The sequence below is a fragment of the Eurypyga helias genome, unplaced genomic scaffold (assembly GCF_000690775.1).
Source record: "Eurypyga helias isolate BGI_N326 unplaced genomic scaffold, ASM69077v1 scaffold15254, whole genome shotgun sequence".
Taxonomy (NCBI): domain Eukaryota; kingdom Metazoa; phylum Chordata; class Aves; order Eurypygiformes; family Eurypygidae; genus Eurypyga; species Eurypyga helias.
In genome coordinates this window covers 12080-30883 of record NW_010248424.1, presented here as the reverse complement: position 1 = coordinate 30883, position 18804 = coordinate 12080, and the positions used below count along the sequence as shown (strand labels likewise).

At 44.2% G+C, this 18804-nt stretch overlaps 1 protein-coding gene across 1 annotated transcript in view; it reads left to right on the top strand.

The window, feature by feature from the left end:
- Positions 1-14805, top strand: part of IARS (isoleucyl-tRNA synthetase) — a gene marked incomplete at its 5' end in the record, with an annotated part of 52307 nt that extends 37502 nt beyond the window's left edge. Inside the window, 5 exons of the mRNA XM_010151048.1 lie at positions 1755-1866; positions 3338-3463; positions 8983-9126; positions 10094-10246; positions 14364-14805. Coding sequence (XP_010149350.1) covers positions 1755-1866; positions 3338-3463; positions 8983-9126; positions 10094-10246; positions 14364-14446 — 618 coding nt within the window. The remainder of the gene's footprint in view (positions 1-1754; positions 1867-3337; positions 3464-8982; positions 9127-10093; positions 10247-14363) is intronic.
- Between the last annotated feature and the right edge of the window lie 3999 nt (positions 14806-18804).

Here is an 18804-nt window from a genome sequence, read left to right as displayed (position 1 = left end):
ACCTTAGTGCAACTGTAAAGTCTTCCTTGGAAGTCTTGCTTCCTGGGACTGCGGAGATGGATCGCCAAGGGCATGTGTTTGACTCCGTACTCTCTGTTCTGCTGCAACTAGCTGGTCACATTAAGAACAGGGAATAAAACCATCTGAAAAGAAAAAGCCCTTCTTCAGAAATGCGTTGAGTGTAGAAGTTTGGCCCTTTGTGTAGAGCTGAGGGCAGCTGTAGCCGTGTGCAGTGCGTTTGTAGTTTGGTGCCGCAGGCCGAGGCTGTGGTTAGTGGCTTGATTGGCCATAACTGTGCTGCCTTTTGTACTGGCACTTTCAGGCATAAAGACTGTGAAGATGGGAATTTAAACTGAAATATGCATCAACTGTCTTCTGTTGGTGGGGGTTGATAAGCAGCATCGACATTGAAAATGCTTTACAGTGAAGATTGTAGAGATGACCTATAGATTTTTCAGCTATAAAAGCAGGTGCAAGTTAAAAGAATGAAGTGTGTAGTTCCACACAGGAGTTCATAACTTGTCAACTGTGACAGGATCACTGCACCAAATTTCTGGAAGATAGTAGAAGGAGGAACAGATCTGCATGATGTTGTCATATGTGAAGGCTGGGACAAAAATGAAATGCAGTCTGTCTTTTCTACAAGTATTTTGATTACATTCAGGATCAGTATTTCTGTGAAATTATCCTGGGTCAGTTTTTGATACAAGACTTTAATTATGAATCCTTTCGCAAAGGTTTGCTCTGAGACAACAAAAAAACCCCAACACTTGCTCAGAAAATACTGGGAAGGAAAGACAGCTACTTGAAAAATGAATTTTTAATTGCTGATAGAATTGGGTAGACACGAGATGAGATTTGTTACTCCAGACGTGTCCTTCCCTAGTTTGTCATAGGAGCTCAGCAAAGAGCAGGGCTTCCAAGTTTGAGCTGGTCACTCCTTGGACTGTGACTCTTAACAAAGACCGTCTCCGGATTTATAAAAAACTTGGCCAGAATGGCCACGTGGTATCAGTTGTTCATCTAAGTGATTTGTGTAATTTTACAATCAAGATATCTTCTGGAGTGTGGTTCTCATGCAGATTGGTCTGAGTGCAGGAGTAATTCCAGCCAGTGCTTAGTTCAGGCCAAGAGCCGTGCTTGGAAAAGGCACGGTCTTGAAGTTCTGCTTTACAGCATCTACAGAATAAGGCTGTTTCTGTAGCATTGCTACACATTCTCACATCTCCTCATCCCGTGTCTCATTTGCAAAGGAAGATGCGTGTTCCATTACTTGTTGGGGTGTTGGAGTCACTAACTGCTGACGGGGAGCTACTGACAAAGCCTGACTCCAATTCCAAGGCAGCTACGATGCCGGCTCTTCTCGGTAGCCCCTCGGAGGCAGGGGAAGGCTTCCCAGACAGCGACCGAGAGCAGGGTCCTGTCTTCAGATACTGAGTTACCTCTGGAAGAGTCTCTCTAAGCGTATTCACTTTTGGATTATGTTTTGGGAGACTGTCATCCCTGCTCATCACTTGTGAAAATCAGGCTGGTTTTCTTGTGTGTTAAGTACTACTGTGTCTTCAACGTGTTAAAGACAAATCAGTATTTGAAGTGCTCCGGCACCAAAGGAAGATGTGGTAAAAGTTGCTATTTATTGTAATTAATATTTAGTGTAAGACGACAAGATCTTAATGTCGTTCATTTAATGAAAATGCTTTGTTTTGCTTGTTTAATAAAACAAGCAAATAATCATAATATTCCTCTTTCTTCAGCTGAAGGGATCAGAGCTAGAAATTACGCTCGTCAGAGGTGGTTTGCGTCAGTGCGTTGGTCCAGCCTGTGCCTACGTCAACCTCAAAGTTTGTGTTAATGGGACAGAGCAAGGTAGGAACGTACCAGGTGTGATTAGTCGGTCATGGCGTTACAGGATGGTTTGGAAAACGGTGTGATGAACGCTGGTGCCAAGTATTTGTCTGAAAGGTGGCGCAACATCCCTTCCAATAGTAGCTTTAAATCATTCTTGAAAATAAGTTTCTGACAAGCAAAAACACATGTCCCTGATGTCTTCTGGTGTGGGCCTGTAGTAAATACTCCAGTGTGAGCGGATTGTTTATATTCTGCAGAAGGGTTGGTTTGGGAATGTCTACATGGAGGCACACACTGCCTGTATTTCATAGAATCACAGAATGGTTTGGGTTGGAAGGGACCTTAAAGCCCATCTAGTTCCAACCCCCCTGCCATGGGCAGGGACACCTTCCACTAGACCAGATTGCTCCAAGCCTCATCCAGCCTGGCCTTGGACACTTCCAGGGATGGGGCATCCACAGCTTCTCTGGGCAACCTGTTCCAGTGCCTCAGCACCCTCTCCGGGAAGAATTTCTTCCTGATGTCCAATCTAAACCTCCCCACTTTCAATTTAAACCCGTTCCCCCTTGTCCTGTCACTACAGGCCCTTGTAAAAAGTCCCCCCCAGCCCCCTTGTAGCCCCTTCAGGCACTGGAAGGGGCTATAAGGTCTCCCCGGAGCCTTCTCTTCTCCAGGCTGAACAAGCCCAACTCTCTCAGCCTGTCCCCATGGCAGAGGGGCTCCAGCCCTCGGAGCATCTCCGTGGCCTCCTCTGGACTTGCTCCAACCAGTCTGTATCCTTCTGATGTTGGGGGTTCCACAGCTGTGCAACAGCTCTTTGTGTGTGTGCATTTGCCCATACTCAGAGTGTCAACCTAGAGAACGTCTTGATTTAGTACTGAAAAGGTAGGTGATGCCTTTTGGGGGAGGAGATAATATCTAAGCTTTTCAAAAACAGTAAGCACAGACCTGAGAAGGGCACTTAAAACTCGTGGAATATAATGGTAATGAATAGCAGATACTGAGAAGATGAGTGCAGTGATATTGTTAGAAGTGTTACAAGGTCGAGTTCTTTTCCTAATAGGAGAGAAAACTAAATGCACTCTCTGGAGTTCTTTTTCCTACGTGTTTACAGTGTATGTGTCAACGTAAGTGCGCCTTCCTTAACACAGTTAGGGAGCTACTTACTGAATAGTAATGAACCTAACTGTGTGAGCTGGTGAGCACGCAGTCTGTGCGATTTTACTCAATTTAATACTGGATTATAATTCAGTGACATAAAAATTTGACTGCTTTTCTAATAAAAACAAATAGTACTTCCATACTCTCTTTCTGAAGTACACTTGAGTTGTTCCCTTTCTTATAAAAAGAATTTCTGGAAGGTGCAGTGCTGCCTGTTTGAACTCAGCTTAGAAGTTCCCTGGAAGTAATTAGAATAAGTCATTAGAAAATCATTGGCACTTGGGTGTTGCTTCCAATCTGCATTTTAATTTCTTCATTTTGGTTTTAGATGGTGTGTTGCTGCTGGAAAATCCAAAAGGAGATAACACCTTGAACTTCACTGGACTTGTAGATGCAGTCTCCTGCATTTTTGGTCTTAAAAATTCGAAACTGACAGTTTTTAATGGAAAAACAGGTAAGTGGAGTATGACAAAGAAAATAAGAAGTCTTCCTAGCAGCAGCTAGGAGTTATTTACTGTATAGTTTTTCTACGTATGTACAAAATTGACAAGAAAATGCATAAGGAAATATTCTATTTTACAGTAGTTAGCTTATGAGACTGTGTTTATAGTCACATCAGAATGTTACCAGAAGCTGCTGCTAAATGATGCTCGACTCTTCAGTTGCCTTATCTCCTTTGCAGTTCTCATCAGGACAAAATCTGACTTATTTCAGGTGTTTCCACTGGGTCCAGGCAATGCTACATGGGGGTGGCAAGCTGCCACAAGCTTTTGCAGTGGTTTTTTCCCCTCATGCCTCAGTAGGCAGGGCAAACTGCGCAAATTGAACGCAAACTGCAGTCTGTAGAGGGAAGAATGTTACTTTTTCACCCCGAGAGGCTTGAGATCTCTGCATTTCTTCTTTTTAGAAAAATCTAGGGAATATTTTTGCAGCTTCAACTTGGCCTCTGTGAAGGCATGAGAATATAAAATATCATCTGTGGGTTATATAGGGAGCAACAAGCCATATCGTGGTTTTGTTCATTAGAAAGATAACCTAATTGAAACAGAAGAGAGCCATTCTGAAAGATGTTACCGTTGGTGAGGATGAGACCCTAACAGCAAACTGCCATTCTCCCCCAGGAGAGGAGAGTGCTGGTTTGTTACTACAGTACGTATAGTATTTCAGTACATCAGGAAAAGTTACAACTTAAAAATGGGGGTGCTGGGAACAAGGTTACAGAGGTAATCAACACTAGCAGTGGCCATGCTGTGACACAACTAGAGATGTTGGAACAGCGATACAAGCTCTTTGTATGTTCTCAGGGTTGGTGACAGGCACATCTCCAAGTGCCAACTTCGTCTGTTGCCGCACCATTCATTAACTCTGAAATGAGTGACACAGAAATGATATAATGCTGCAAAAAATGGTAATTGGATGTCGACCTGTGAAGAGTCTTATTTGAGTCTGTAATGTCGCTTTTACCGTCTTGATCTGTAGTTTTCTTGTCTTTTCCTGCAAGACTTTCTAGAAGAACGTGTGTGGGTTGTTCGTGTGGGTTGTGACGCGCTTACTGTAATGTGATAAAACCTCTTTCCACGTTGCGCTCAGCTGAACTGCCTAGCTCTGTCGTACAGAGTGGTTATTCTCTGCTTGGAGTTCTGGATGGTTTGTAGGGATTTCTGGATCCCTCAATATCTTCCTCAAGTTTCAGTTATGTTTTAATGGAGGAGATATTTGGAAAATGATTTCACGGAAAACTGTTAGTGTTACCATTCTCAGCAGTTGTGTGCCTGCAGAGGTGGGTAGTACTGTTCATTAGCAGTACAGTTATTACCATTCATTTCGAACAGTTATGAAGAGGTGACCTGCAGAAGGCCAAGAAGAGTTGGGAAACTCTCATCTCAGTAGATTACAAGCCGTTTGACTCCTTATTTGGTTTGTTTTCTTCCACTAATGGGACATCAATCTACTAATGCTCAATTCCTAAAGGAAGTGGTAAAAACAAAAAAAACTAAACCTTCCCCTTTCCTCAGAAGTTCATTTCTGCAGTAGCACCAAAGACTATTTCTTTCCGTGTTGCTTTGCTGTGTAGGTATCTTTTTGAGACTTCCCATCTCAGCGTGCTGATTGTGCACTTTCCCTCTTTGTAAGTGGCCTGGGCAGTGTGGGGTTTTTTTCCCCTGCCTGCTTGTTAGCAACATGAAAGATTAAATTCTCAAATTCACTTTTGTTGCAGTTTGGTAGAGATCTCAAATAAGCATTGATCAGCAGAAGATACGGCTTCCTTGAGGGGTCAGGTACAAAGAAAATAGCTCCTAAAGATGTTAGAGAATAAGACCAAAATTCCTGACGTTCAGTTCAGATCTATTCCCTCTGCTTTATCTGCCCAACCGTCCCATGGGTGATGTTAGGTGGGGCCTAATGGTGATTCCAGGAACTGGTCAGGTGGAGCAGGGAGTTGGTATCAGCCACTCTGTCCGAGAGGAATGACAAAGAATGATCGCACACTCCAGACAAATTGCTGCTGAATTGTTCCTCTGTGTGTTAATAAAATTGTGACCTAGTAAAACCGTATTTCTGGCTCCTTATTTTCCTTCCTGTGGTTTTTAGGGCTGTCCACTTTACTTGCAGTAGTTTATTCTCTTGTTTTCTAATTGTAATGAAGATTTACTTAGGGTTGTGTAATGGCACAAACTCAGGCAGCTCTTGTATTGAGGCAGGCTGAAATGTATCGTGGCCTGGTTTTCCAGGGCAACTTTGAAATAATGGGATAAACATTTCCTCCCCGCAGTGAATCAATGTACGTTGAGTAACTCCAAAAGCACGGAACAGGGCTCTGGGATTTGTACTCGTCTTCAGAAACTGAGAATAGATTAGTCTCTTTTTTTCTTAGAAAAGGAAAGAGCCTGGGCTCAACTCAGGTGATAAAAACAGTTGTCTGTGACATTCTTTTTGCTCCAGGTTGCTGAAAACCTGGAAACCTTCTAAATTTCTTACTGGGAATGCTTTTGAGCTGCACTCGGCTTTCATGGAAGTAGCCCATAGTGAAAAAGAGCGAGTTTTGTTTTAAAAAAAAAAAAAAAAAAGCTTTATCTTTATGGGAATAAATGAAGCCGTAAATCATTTCAGGCTTAAAAAGGCGGGTGGGTGGGGTGAGGCAAAAATCCCGCCACAAATTTCTTAGTCCGTGTCTTATTTGATCTTTATGATTTTCAGTTGGTTAATTTTTTTTTAAATTCATAGTGCTGTTGTCTGAGCAAGAGTACAAAAAGAATTTTTTAATCTTTAATTTTTAGAAGGCCATGAGGCTGTAAGGTGCCTTAGAAGGATATTACCACTTAAATCTCAGCTGCAGGGAGAACTGACTTTAAAAATGATTTTAATATTGATGAGCACTTGTAACAGCAGCTTGTTTTCAAGGGTATCGTTACACATGGAAAAAATGATCCACTCCTTCTCTTGCTCTTATCAGAGGGCTCTGTGAACTGACTATTGACAGCACGGTGCGTGAGCTCTCCCTTGTGAAGACGTCAGCGCTCCCGTAACGCAGAAGGCTCGGTTTGTTGGATACATGGATCTCCGTTACTGCGGCTCCTGCCCTCTTGCCCTGGGTAGAGCTGCACAGATCCCGGCGCCTGGGTGATGTCAAATTTGGTGTTCCCTGAGCTGTGCCTTTCTTGCTCTGTGGGGCACCTTGCTCGTTAGTGCTCTCTCCTACTCGTGACCCAGTGGCCATACAGAAACAGCAAGCAGTGCTGCTTTAGGGCTACGCAGGGAAAAGCCTGCTGCTGGCTCCCTTTCCACCTGATGAAATCTAGTTAATGCCTCTCCACTTGTTAATTTAGTTTATTTTCTTGCTTTCCTGTAAGTAAAACCAAAAGCAAAGCCCCATCCTGTGCTTGAGCACATGCCTGCATCTCAGAGGTACTGCAGGAGTGTTGGGGGACCTGGCAGATGGCCACCACCATCGCAGACTCTTCGTTCTTGACTACTGAATTTTAGAAGCAATAGCAAAATTTTGCCTTTTTCTTTAAAGCTTTAATACATATGTATGCATTAGATACACAACACGTGTATTAAAAAGTTGAATTCAAGAGCCAGCATTTGAGAATTTTTGATGGAATCTGAGGGTGGCTATGGGAAACCTTCACCCTTCCTAGGTGTGCGGGGTTCAGCCAGGGCAGAGTTAACTCTCTTTACCGTGGCTGCTAGGAAGCTGTTCCTGGATGCAGAGAGCAGCACTGATAAGGTCTTGGCTGGTGCTGGGCAATGCCTGCACCAGATTCCAGGTCTTTCTCCACTTCTGATCCTGCAGCTGCGTTCCCAGCTCTCACTGTCTCGCTACAGGCAGTGCAGGGGACACACAGTTCAGACACCTGACCCCAGCTGACCAGGGAGTGTTTTATTCCATAGTACATCATGCTCGGGGCAGAGGTGAGGAGGGAGTCTGGGAACTCAGGCTGCGGCTCTCGGGCTCTCTGGGTCTGACTCCCACTGCTCAACACCTGATTGTGCATAGGTCAGTGGGTGGTGAGGAATTGTATCATAATTGTATCATATTGCATCATATGTTTTATTTTTGTTATTTTGATTACTTATTATTAGTAGTGTTTGTATATATTAATTTTGTTTTAATTAGTAAATTGTTCTTATCTCAATTTTATGAGCTTCATTATTTCTTTTTTTCCTCTGATTCTTCCCCTCCACTGGAGGAGGGAGGGGAGGGGCCTTTGTGAGAGAGGCTTCGTGGTATTTTGCTAGCCGGAGTTAAACCACGGCACTAGGGCAGTCTGTCAGCCTCCCATGGTGCATCGCGCTTTGATGTGCTGTGGCACTTGGCAAAATTCTGAGAGCTTGTAGCCTGTGGCAACTTTTCACCCTTTATTGTTGTTTTTGTTGGAGTGTTTTTGCTTGCTTTTTTCCATTCTGAAGTTTGCAAACATCCTTGGAAAAAGAGTGCCACTTCTGCTCCATCGGAATTGATTCATAAGAAGGGATGGAAGAAAAGCTTTGTACAGCCTAGGCTGGGTGATCCGCGAGTGGGGCTGATGGCTGTGAAAACCTGTAGGAAGGAGAGGATAGATGATGTGCCTGTTGTGTATGTATGGGCAGCGCACAACTATTAAAAGAAACTAAATGTATGAATTCTTCCTGGATCGAGTCTTTGGGGTTCTTTTGTAGCTGCAGAAGCTTTGTAGCATAGAGTGATGTTATTTCTCTGTTTCTTTTCATGTTGTGGCTATCAGCAGCTTTTTGTACCACTGTGATAGACAGGCAGCTGCTCATGTAGGTGGTGCAGAATGCATTTGTACCACAGAAACCTCATTAGCTTCTCATCTGAGTGCTTTTATGATGCTGGGATTGCTTCTAACATCCTTTGAGACATGCCTCCTGTTTTGGGTTTGATCTTCCACCATTTTCTAAATATGCATGACTGGAGTCATCTGCTGAATCGTCAGCGGTCATTGACATTAAACACAAGTAGTAATGCATAGGGCATTATTAATGAGCTGACCAGCTCCAGATTTTGCATTTTTTTTGAGCTGGAGTTTAATGAAGGAAGTGCCCTGATGCTGCATAGTAACATGCAGGCAGTGCTGCTTCAGCTGAGGAAGCCAGGGTAGAGGCAAAGGGCATGGTCTTCATTTAATGAGGCAGAAATGGTTGGCTTAAGTGAATAATTTTTTGCTTGTTTGAAGTTATTTAACTATTTTTATTGCATAAGTAAGTGTGTTGTATATTTGTGTGCATAAGAAATGGTATGTAGGGGCTGATTTCCACAGCAGTCCAAGTACTCCGTTGGTAAAAAACCCAACTATTTCTGCACGAGTTCCGTTTTTCAAAATGGAGAGATGATCTGTCATGAGGAGGGAATTGCGAGGAGGGAAACTGGGGAGTCGGGAGTTGGAAACCCTCATCGTCAGCTAATCGAGTGAGAACTGGACCTCTGCGTCCCTGTAATGGCCTGACTGGTCTCATTTTCTGTTTCAGAACTGATAAACAAAACTGACGTGCTTAGTCTCAGCGGGAAGACTCTGCATGTGACAACAGGGTCGGCACCTGCTCTCCTCAGCTCTCCCGACGCGCTGCTCTGCCAGTATATCAACGTGCGGCTCATGAACGCAGAGCCACAAGGTACGTGGGCTGCTGATCTCTCCCCCTTGCAGGCTGAGCTTTTGGTCAGCTGAGCTGTGGGCACCGTCCCTTTCTGATGCAGAGGAGTACACACATTTTCATTGGTAGATGGTAATTTTCTTTATTTTATCCTAGTATGTGCTTTCTACTAAACACAGTGTTTTAGCTTTTCTCCCTCTTTTCAGAACAGAAAAAGGAGAGCTGCTTTGAGATAAGGGGCAGCATTCAAATATGAGCCCTTAAGCACTGCTTTCTTGTTTCTGACCCCCACCTCAACTCTGCAGCTTATTTTAAAAGGCTTAGTCTAAAACTGACCAAAAATGAGCCAAGCTTTTTACCAAGACACTGTAAACAGCCCATGGAATGTTTCTTCCTGCTATTTAAAAGCCAAATGAATTATATTATTAACCTGATCTGGTGTGTAGATGGGTGCACGTAGTTCCCTTTCACAGCTGCTAACCTTGTAACTGCTCTGAAACCTCACGTTGAAGAAGCCGTGTTGTTAGTAACTCACTCTTAAGCTCTGCCCTGGTATGAGTCCTTTCTGGGCTGTGTCCGAGTAGAATCTTCCTGACTCCACTGGGAACCTACTAGGGCCAAAAATGCATGTTTAAGTGGGGATTTGATCATCAGAAGGTGCTTTGTAAGCTTCTCTGGTTGTCAGTGGCTTGTGTCCTGTTGAAATATTTCATGTTTCCCAGTCTTCAGATTATCCGCTTGCCCTGTGCAAAGAATCCTGCAAGGCTTGCTTTCAGTTGTTAAGCTGTTGGTGATCACTTACACCTCTGAGTCTGTAACTCATGGACTTCTTAGTGAATGTCTGTGAGTAGGCAGGTATCGGTAATTACTCAGCACTCTGGAGAAATGGAGATGAAATGGAAGAAGAAATCCTAACTTTCAATTTACTGAGCTGAAAGAGGTAATACCATTCCTCACCAATAGTGATGCAACTGTTTATCTTGTTCAGAGTGTCAGAAGGGTACAGTGGGAACTCTTCTGATGGAAAATCCCGTTGGTCAGAACGGATTAACGTACCAAGGGCTTCTGCATGAAACGGCAAAAGTTTTTGGGTTGAGAAGCAGGAGGCTGAAGCTGTTCCTGGATGAAGCGCAAACTCAAGGTAAGTACAGACTTTTGCTTTGCTTGTCCAAGGATTCTTGGGAGACTTTGGTGAGGAGCAGCTAATGCACCCTGAGATCTAGTTTAATTACTCAGCGCACACTATTTACACTTTGGTTGCTAATCTTGCCCAGTAATTCAGTACTCCATGTAAGCACACATACACATGTGGAAATCCAAAGCTTTAATGCCTTCCCTTCATGCCATGGCCAAGCCAGGTTCTGTAACAGTTTCTTCCTTTGGAAGCAGAAGTCACTCAGCAATGTAAAGGGTAGTTACATGCTGCTGGGACTCAGCAGGGTGGATCTCCCCCTAGAACTGAGTCTGAAGGGTCAACATTTTAAGGACCTGTTCAAATTCTTCCTGTAACACTTGTGGTGTTGTGGGTTTTTTCCTTCCTTTTGGAGAACAGAAGTGAGGGGAAAATAATGTTGGATCTATTTTAGAGCTGTGTTAGTAGGTCAGAACTGTAGGGTACAGCAGCTGCAATCCATTCGGAATACCTGGGAGGAAGGAAGCTTTATCACACAGTCACATGTCTGAAATGGTAAAGAATCTTCCAGAACCACGGTCAGGTGGTGAGGCTTAGAAACAAGGATCTCTGATTCATGAGAGAGAGAAGACTAAAGATGTAGCCACCTGTAGCGCTGAAAAGTTCGACCTCAGGAAGATTTGGGACTTTCTGAGAGGCAGAATGGATTGGAAACTGCGTGGTAAAACCCCCAAATATTTCTGTGTATTCATGAAAATTCAGCTCTCGGAATGAGATGATGTAAAGGATTTTGTCTCCGGTTTGTGGTAATGGCACAAGTTACAAGCAGTTTGGGAGGGGTGCGTGGCACTTAGCTTCCATGGGATGAGTGAAGGTTAATCTGCCCAGAAGGGACCTGGCCTCAAGGGATTCACGTAGGATCAACTAGAACCAGAGCAAGGGAGGTCTGGGTTCTTCTGTTGTCGAGTTTTGGTTGTGGGTCAGGATGGCTTTATATTTTGTGTGACCTGCAGTCTGTTCATTCAGAAGCCATTTTCCTAAGTAAAACAGAAAGAGGGAACTAACTGGCAAACCAGGAAAACTTGTTGCCTTTAAGTCTCAATTTAATTAAGGATTTTTGAGATGCCTCTACCTAAAAGGGAAATCGCTGGAACGTATTTGTAGTACGAATTCTCCAGAACTGTGTAAACTTCCATGAAGTGTATAAAATGACAGTTCATGATGTGAGAAATGGGATTTGATGACTCTTCAAAGGCTAAGCCAACTGATTTGGTCTTTTTGGGACTCAGAATGTAGAGAGCTGGGTCCTGGAGGTTTGTGCAGCTGACACATGCTTATGCCGCACGGCTACGCTTCTGCTGTCTCACCGTGCAGCTCTCTTCTTTTAATGGTGTGAACACTGGAATGGATGTACTTTGTCTTCACATCTCTTCAGATGATAAATAAATGCCTCATATAAGCCAAATATTTTGATGCCTCTGGAACAACGTTAGTTCAGTTGATGGTTGTGTATTGCTGCAGCTTTGTAATCCCCTGTGCATCTCTTCGTCACGTTTCAAGGTTCTGCCTGCAAAACAAAACAAGTTCAGTCTCTTGAGAAGTTTTTTTAGGGTTTCTTCTAAAAATAATTTTAAAAAATTGCTGCTGACTGTTTGCGATGTTTGAGAAGAACCCACGAAGTGGAAGGTTGATTGCCGGTTTAGTGGGGGGGTGGGAAATCACTTGGTGAGAAACGAATTAGCAGTTTTGAAAATGTTACTTTAATACACGTTGTCGGGTGCAGGCAGTTGGGCACCTGCCGGCCACGGCACGGAAGCGTGCCAGCCTCTCGGAAACAAATGCGGTCTGTCACGCAGGAAAAGCTGTCTCGAGATGTCAGTGGTGAGCGTTGCTTGCTCGTGAGGCTGATCCAGAGACACGTTTGGGATGCAGGCAGCGCTTCTTAGTGTGCCGGCTTCACCGCCTGCCTTCGGAGGAATTGGCACAGAAAGGAGGGTGCCCTTACATTCTGTTGCTAAATCAAGTTTCCCATTTCTAAATAGTAAGTATTGTGTTAAATGCTGTTGAAAACGTGTTTGTGTAGTTCCTAATTTTTCAGAATTTAAAAAAATAAGTAATTTTGAGAAAGACTTTGAGGCCAAGTTTGTAGTTTGGCTGTTTCTGCAGGCCAACTGCCTTTTTCACATACTGATGCAGCATGTTCCTGGGAAAGGAAAGTAAATGAGGGAATAAAGCCCGAATTGCTGCACTGGGTTCTGCCTCGCTCTTGCAGCTCTGTAGGTGGGCATTCTGCTGCCTACAGCAGAGCACTGCACTGGAAGACAACTCCTTAAAAACAGTACCTTCAGGATCTGTAAGGGCTTCTTAACTCTTTAAGAGATGGCTTCTAATCTTCGATGCAGACTGCCTCTGCTCAGCCAAAAAGGAAATATCTTCCAAAGGAAGATGGGGGCCATAATGTTGGAAGGCACGTGCATCCTGTTAGCTGAAAACAGGACTTCTTGCTGCCGTCTCCAGAGTCAGTTTTCACCTGGGCATCATGTTACGGAAAACTAAGCAGCTTGTAGGTTATCTCCATGGATGCACTTCACAGACTTGCCTCCCCCAGCACACAGGCAGCGCCGCGGTCGCTGTCAGCTGGAGACGAGCCCGGGTTAGAGCAGCGTGAACAGCAGACGTCAGCCTGTGAGAAGAGTGCAGTGCGCTACAGAATGGTTTCTCCTGAAAAACCACCCAGCCGCTCCCAGTGTCATCAGTCTCTCATTTGTGCTAACCCTAGCACCAAAATTTAAAATTCCCTTTATTCGCGTGTGTTGCCCATAGGGATGCTGGCGTGCAGAGGAACACCGTAACCCCCAGGAGGCTTTTGCTTTGGTTTCAGTGCTTGTATTTGTGGTTACTGCTTTGAAGTTTCCCAGTTAAGAGACCCCTAGTATATTTGTTATTCAGCTTGCTGTTCTTCCAGAGCTGTACCTCCCAGTATTCCAAACAGTCTGCTCTGCTATGCTTTGGCTGTTGGGTGCTGGGAATCATTGAGCTAGCAAGCACCAAACTGCCAGAGCCCCTCTGCCATGGGGACAGGCTGAGAGAGTTGGGCTTGTTCAGCCTGGAGAAGAGGAGGCTCCGGGGAGACCTTATAGCACCTTCCAGTGCGGGGGGAGGGTGGGGTGTGTGTGCAGGAAAACTGTGGGGGGATGTTTTACAAAGACAGGTAGTAGTAAGGGGTAATGGATTTAAACTGAAAGAGAGCAGATTTAGATTAGATATCAGGAAGAAATTCTTCCCGCAGAGGGTGGGGAGGCACTGGGACAGGTTGCCCAGAGAAGCTGTGGATGCCCCATCCCTGGAAGTGTTCAAGGCCAGGCTGGATGTGGCTTTGAGCAACCTGGTCTAGTGGAAGGTGTCCCTGCCCATGGCAGGGGGGTTGGAACTAGATGGGCTTTAAGGTCCCTTCCAACACAAACCATGATTCTATGATGATCCTGTGATGACTGTTCCAACCCAGGTATATATAGCTATGAAAAAACTTAAGGAATTGATCTCATGGTATGAAATTCTTTAGGCATAATCAGCAAGATCACAACATTAGTTTTTCAGCAGATACTACTACAATCCTTGCCTCACATACAAAACTCGAGCTCATGTATGCGTATTCTTATTCTTGTACTCCCTCACAAGTCCAAGGTGGGATATTGGGAGATGGATCTCTGTATGGCCGTTCTTACGCACTTTTTATAGGGAACACTGGTTTTCCCTGCATTGTGTGGTATTGTTAAGAGTGACTTCGTTTCATGACATGGTCAAATAACGTTCTGAAGTAGCTGTTATTGTGTGGCTGGGAAGCTGGGAGCTGTGGGCTGACACAGGCTTTCAAAAAACTCTGCTTTGTAACCCAGAACAGTATCTTCAGCCGCTGCCGTGGCAATCCTGGTGCGTGGTGACTCTTCCCTTAATGCGCTCTGCTCTGACGGGAGGGAATGTTGAGCGGAGCAGTTTCTGTCCTAGTCCTGTTTTGACTGAACCAGCAGAACAGTCTGACTAAAAAGGGAAGGGGGGAAACAGTGTTGGTAGTTACTTGTGAGCAAGAGCACTAACGCTGTTGTGTTTCTTGTTTTTTTTGGTTCAGAGATCTCGAAGGACATCTCCATGAAGAACCTGAACATGAAGACTCTGTACGTCCATGTTATTCCCACCACAGCTGAATGTTGAGAATTCCGTTTTTATGAATAAGACCATGTAGACTCTTTTCCACAAAACCAGAAGTGAAATTAAATTGGTGTGCTTTTAGGTTAACGTCCAAGCTGTGTGTGGTACTTTTAACACCTCAGATTGCACACGGGGTGTTTTCTACCAGTGCATGTCTAATACGCTGCTCTCTGGTTGCAAATACAATGGATTTTCAGTATGTTACCTTAGATACTGTAAACGCTGTTCAGAAAAATGTCAGAAGTCCTTAATCTTAGATATCTATGCAGTAATTTGCCTGAAAGAAATGGGACGAGTACCTCAGTGATGCTATTCTCTGCCTGTCCTCTATGCAGAGGCCGTCTTTGGTTTTCTAAACCATGGTTACCTACAAGGCGCTTTGATACACACACCTGGTTACAGCAGCTCTGAAACTTATTTAAGGCTTACCCGGGTTTCTTCAGTCATACATGCTAGCTGGATTTTCATGGTGTGTGCCTGTTGATTGAAAATGCTCCCTAATTCTGACCCTTGGAACAATAAATATGCTTCATCTCCCAACTCTGTTTGCCTGAGTTCAGAGTACTCTGCTTCCTTACCTTTTCTGAAGAAGCTAACGCTTAGCACACCGCATAGATGAGGAAAACCTAGAGAAACTTGCAGTCTGAAACTGTCCATATTGAGTGAGTGGCTGGATTGTGATGGTGACAGGTTTTGGGGATTTTATGTGGTTAGGGAGGGATGGGCAGGGTTGTTCGCTTTTTGATTTCAGATTTAAAAGGATTTTTAGATTGAAATTAGTGCTGGGTGTTTAGTTTGTGTGCTATTCAATATAACTTGCCAAACGTCCCAGTGTTCACTTGTAGGTCTGCATTCAGGTGAAACAACAGGCAGCCTTTTTCCGGTTGGAGGATGCTTTTTTGATGAGTTAAACAAGAAAGTTACGCACGCTTAGGTTTGGCTGCCTTCTGGTGGTGCTGTTCCTCGGGGCTGGGAGCTGCTGTTGTACCGCAGGTGTGCACAGGCCTCGCTGCTGGGCCTTCGTTAGCTCCCCGAGGACGGGCTTGCCTGTGCGGCGAGGAGGGGAACACTCCGTAAGGACAGCAGTGTCCTGCTTGGCGTGTTTTTCCATTGCTCTCTGGTTTGCATCTTTACACTCTGAATACAAACCAAAGCTTTTTTGTGGTAACACTCCGTTAGTGGGAATAACTATAAATAACTGTTCTGTGGAACTGCTGTGCTCTAGTGGACCGTACCGACATTGTGAGGACTGGTTTGAAGTAAATCAGCTCTCTGGCATTCAGTTTACCTAGAATTGTTTTTATCAATATTAAAAATGTCAGTGCCTGAAGCTGCTGAATCCCCGGCCTGTTCAGTGTGATGAATGTTGGACCTTGCCCTCTGCCTTTCCCTGTAAGCCGGCTTGCTTGGCTTCCTGCTTGCGTACTGCCCTGGAAATCAAATTGGCATTGATTTATGGTGGGGGTTTTTTTTGGGGTGTGTGTTTGGGTTTGTGGTTTGTTTGTTTGTTTTTTGTGGTCACATTAAAAATGTCCGGATTAGGTCTTCTGAGAAGGTAAGACTGCTGTTCCTAAACAGAGTAACTTGATTATTTATGGAGAATAAATGAAGATGGCAAATGATTGCAATCTAACCTCATTCTTAATGAGACAATCTAAGGGGGCAACATTACTTGCATTTTTAAATAGTTCTTTGGGATTTAGCATTTTGAGTGTGTAATTTTTTCTTTCTGAGGATGTTGGCTGGCCAAGTTCTGTGTAAGGACTGGATTTCATACAGATACATATGCTTTCCAGTGAATTAAAAGCCCAGCCAAGATTTGGGAGTTCACTGAGTTACAAACAGAACAATAGAATCTTTGACAGAACCCTTTTTCTTTCTCAAATATGTTTATCTGTTTAATGTCAATATACTCTGCCCTTAAGAGAAATCCTTCTTGAGACCTCAGTCCAATAATCTGCTATTTCACATGAGGTATAGCTGAACTGCGTTTCCTGCATTTTCTTGCAGTAAATGACTGATCTGTGCTGGAAATGAAAACTGGCCTGTCTTGTGACTTCATCTGTGAGCTGTGCCAGTGGATGTTCTGCAGAGCAGCACTGCCTGTGATGCACTGTTAAAACAGGTGAAGGCATGCTGATAAAACTTGCTGTCAGAGGTAAAGGGTTTAAATTATTTACTCACTGGAAAGGGATGAAAGAAGAACACTGCTGATAACTCTCTGTGTCCCGTAGTTCTTCAAGGCCTGTGCAAAAGCTTGAAGACAAAGTTAGCAAAGACAGCACTTTATTTCTACAGACCTGAAATTAGTCTGGTCCGTTTGTGCATGAGGCTGTGAGGAGGTCGCTGTATTAGCTAACTACCCATCCCTGCTTCTGAGAGTGTGTTTATGGCGTGAGAGTTTATGCCGCAGTCTGAAGAGCAGCCGAAAAACCAGAGTGAGGCAAGCCACTCCTTGAAGAAAGGGAGATGGTGATGGTAGACTACAAACTAGACATGAAGCATTGGGGTTTTTCATCCTGTTTCACCACAGATCGTGTGCAAACGGGGCTGGAAGGATGTTTTCCTGTGAGTTTCTCATCTTACCACAAAAAATGAAACAAAATATGGCCAAAAAGATAATGGAACGTGTAACTGCTTTTGCAGAGGCGCCGCAGTGTAGGTACAGAGGGCACCTGTGGTGTAACACTTGTGTTTGGACACCCTTAGTAGAGAGATGCTGCCTACCCCGGTGCTTTGTATTTGAGCCGATACAGTTGTCTTCTAGATTTGGCTTAATGTTACCTAGCTGTATTTCCTTCATTCCAGTAAAATACAGGAATATATTCATATTGTTTGAGCTGGAATTAAATGGTATCACCGTTTGAACAGCGTGAGAAAGTACTTCCGCTTGCTCTCAGTGTGAACAGGGAATGGTGAAAGTCTTGTTCCAGGTAGCAGTGTGGCACCAAGGGTTTCTTTCAAAGAAATGCAACACTATTCCTTGTCAAGGAGTGTATTCAGCTAGCCCTAAATATGTTTTTAGAGCAGTTGACCCAAGAAATCCTTCAATAAGACGAGTTTTTCTTTTCCAAATGAGACTTCGGCTTAAAACTTACAGGAGGAAAAGCTTTCAGATAGATGTGCTCCATAGGGTGTGCAGTGGGAACTGCTGCATTAAAGCCCTCCTTGTCTCTCTGTGCAGCTTGATTGTACCTTTTTCCTGAGGTATTGGCACTTCAGCGTGAAGCGGGTGTTGTGCGGGCACAAGGTTACGCTGCCCCTTTCTTTCCGGGGTCAGAAATAGTGTGGTCATGGCTGGTGTTTCCCTTCCCCTGCTTCACCTCTGTCTCCTTTCTTCACTGTGCACCCTTTCTCTCTTCCTCTCCCCCTTTCCCTCTTCCTCTCCCCCTTTCCCTCTTTTTATTTTTAGTGGGTTTTTTTGTGGCGTGGTTTTTTTGCCCCATGTTGTTTTCAGTTTCTCACTGGTTTTCTTCCAGACCCACATACTCCTTGTGGGCTGCGATGGCTGGAGCAGAAACCAAGGCATGCCCTTGCGCTTCTCTCTCCGATCATACGAAGGGGTGGAAATGCCATTTCCATAGGATTGGTAATAGCTGTCGGGGGGAGGAGTCAATGTGCTGACAGCAAGTATTGGAAGAATGAGACCAGAGTATCAGGGGACAGTGCTGAAAAGGCTTTTGGGCCAGTTTACATCAGTGTTTTACCTAAAAAAACAAACAAACAAAACCCAACCAAACAAAAAAAACCCAGTAAACTTTTCTGTGAGGATTTTTTTAAACTTCACTTTCAGCTGCCGCTCAGTCAGTTGTCTGTGATCTCTTATCCCCAGAACATACTGGGTGAATGTTAGGAACACCTTGTGACCCATTTGGGTGAACTTGTGCTGTTTGTACCTCCCCTCTCCACATCCACTGTTAGCATTCTTTTTTTGTTATTCTGGGTAATACCTAATCATTGCTTGAGAGAATTTGTGTCATGGGATCATGTAGTGGGATAAGTTTCCTATTGTTTTTTTTTTTATTAAGGTTTGCTAATGTGCATCTATAACCTCATCTAGGTCGGGCTAATAATAGTATCTTGGCTTGATGTGATACTACTCAGCGCTTCCTGTACTTCAGTTAGCTTTCCTCTTAAATGGCTTGTATACAGACTAGGTCCTGGACCACTACTGCCCTTCCCTGCATAGACAAAAACACTCCCTAGGCACCCAGGGAACTGTGTTACACCATCTCCTGTACTCTGTAGGAGTTTGTGTCCTTGAATTCCCATGCAGTTCCACTGCTGCCCTTCACCTGACAGCAGTGCAGCACTCTGAACCTGCTGAAATGTGTGCAGCATCCAGGGATCTGCAGGAGTTG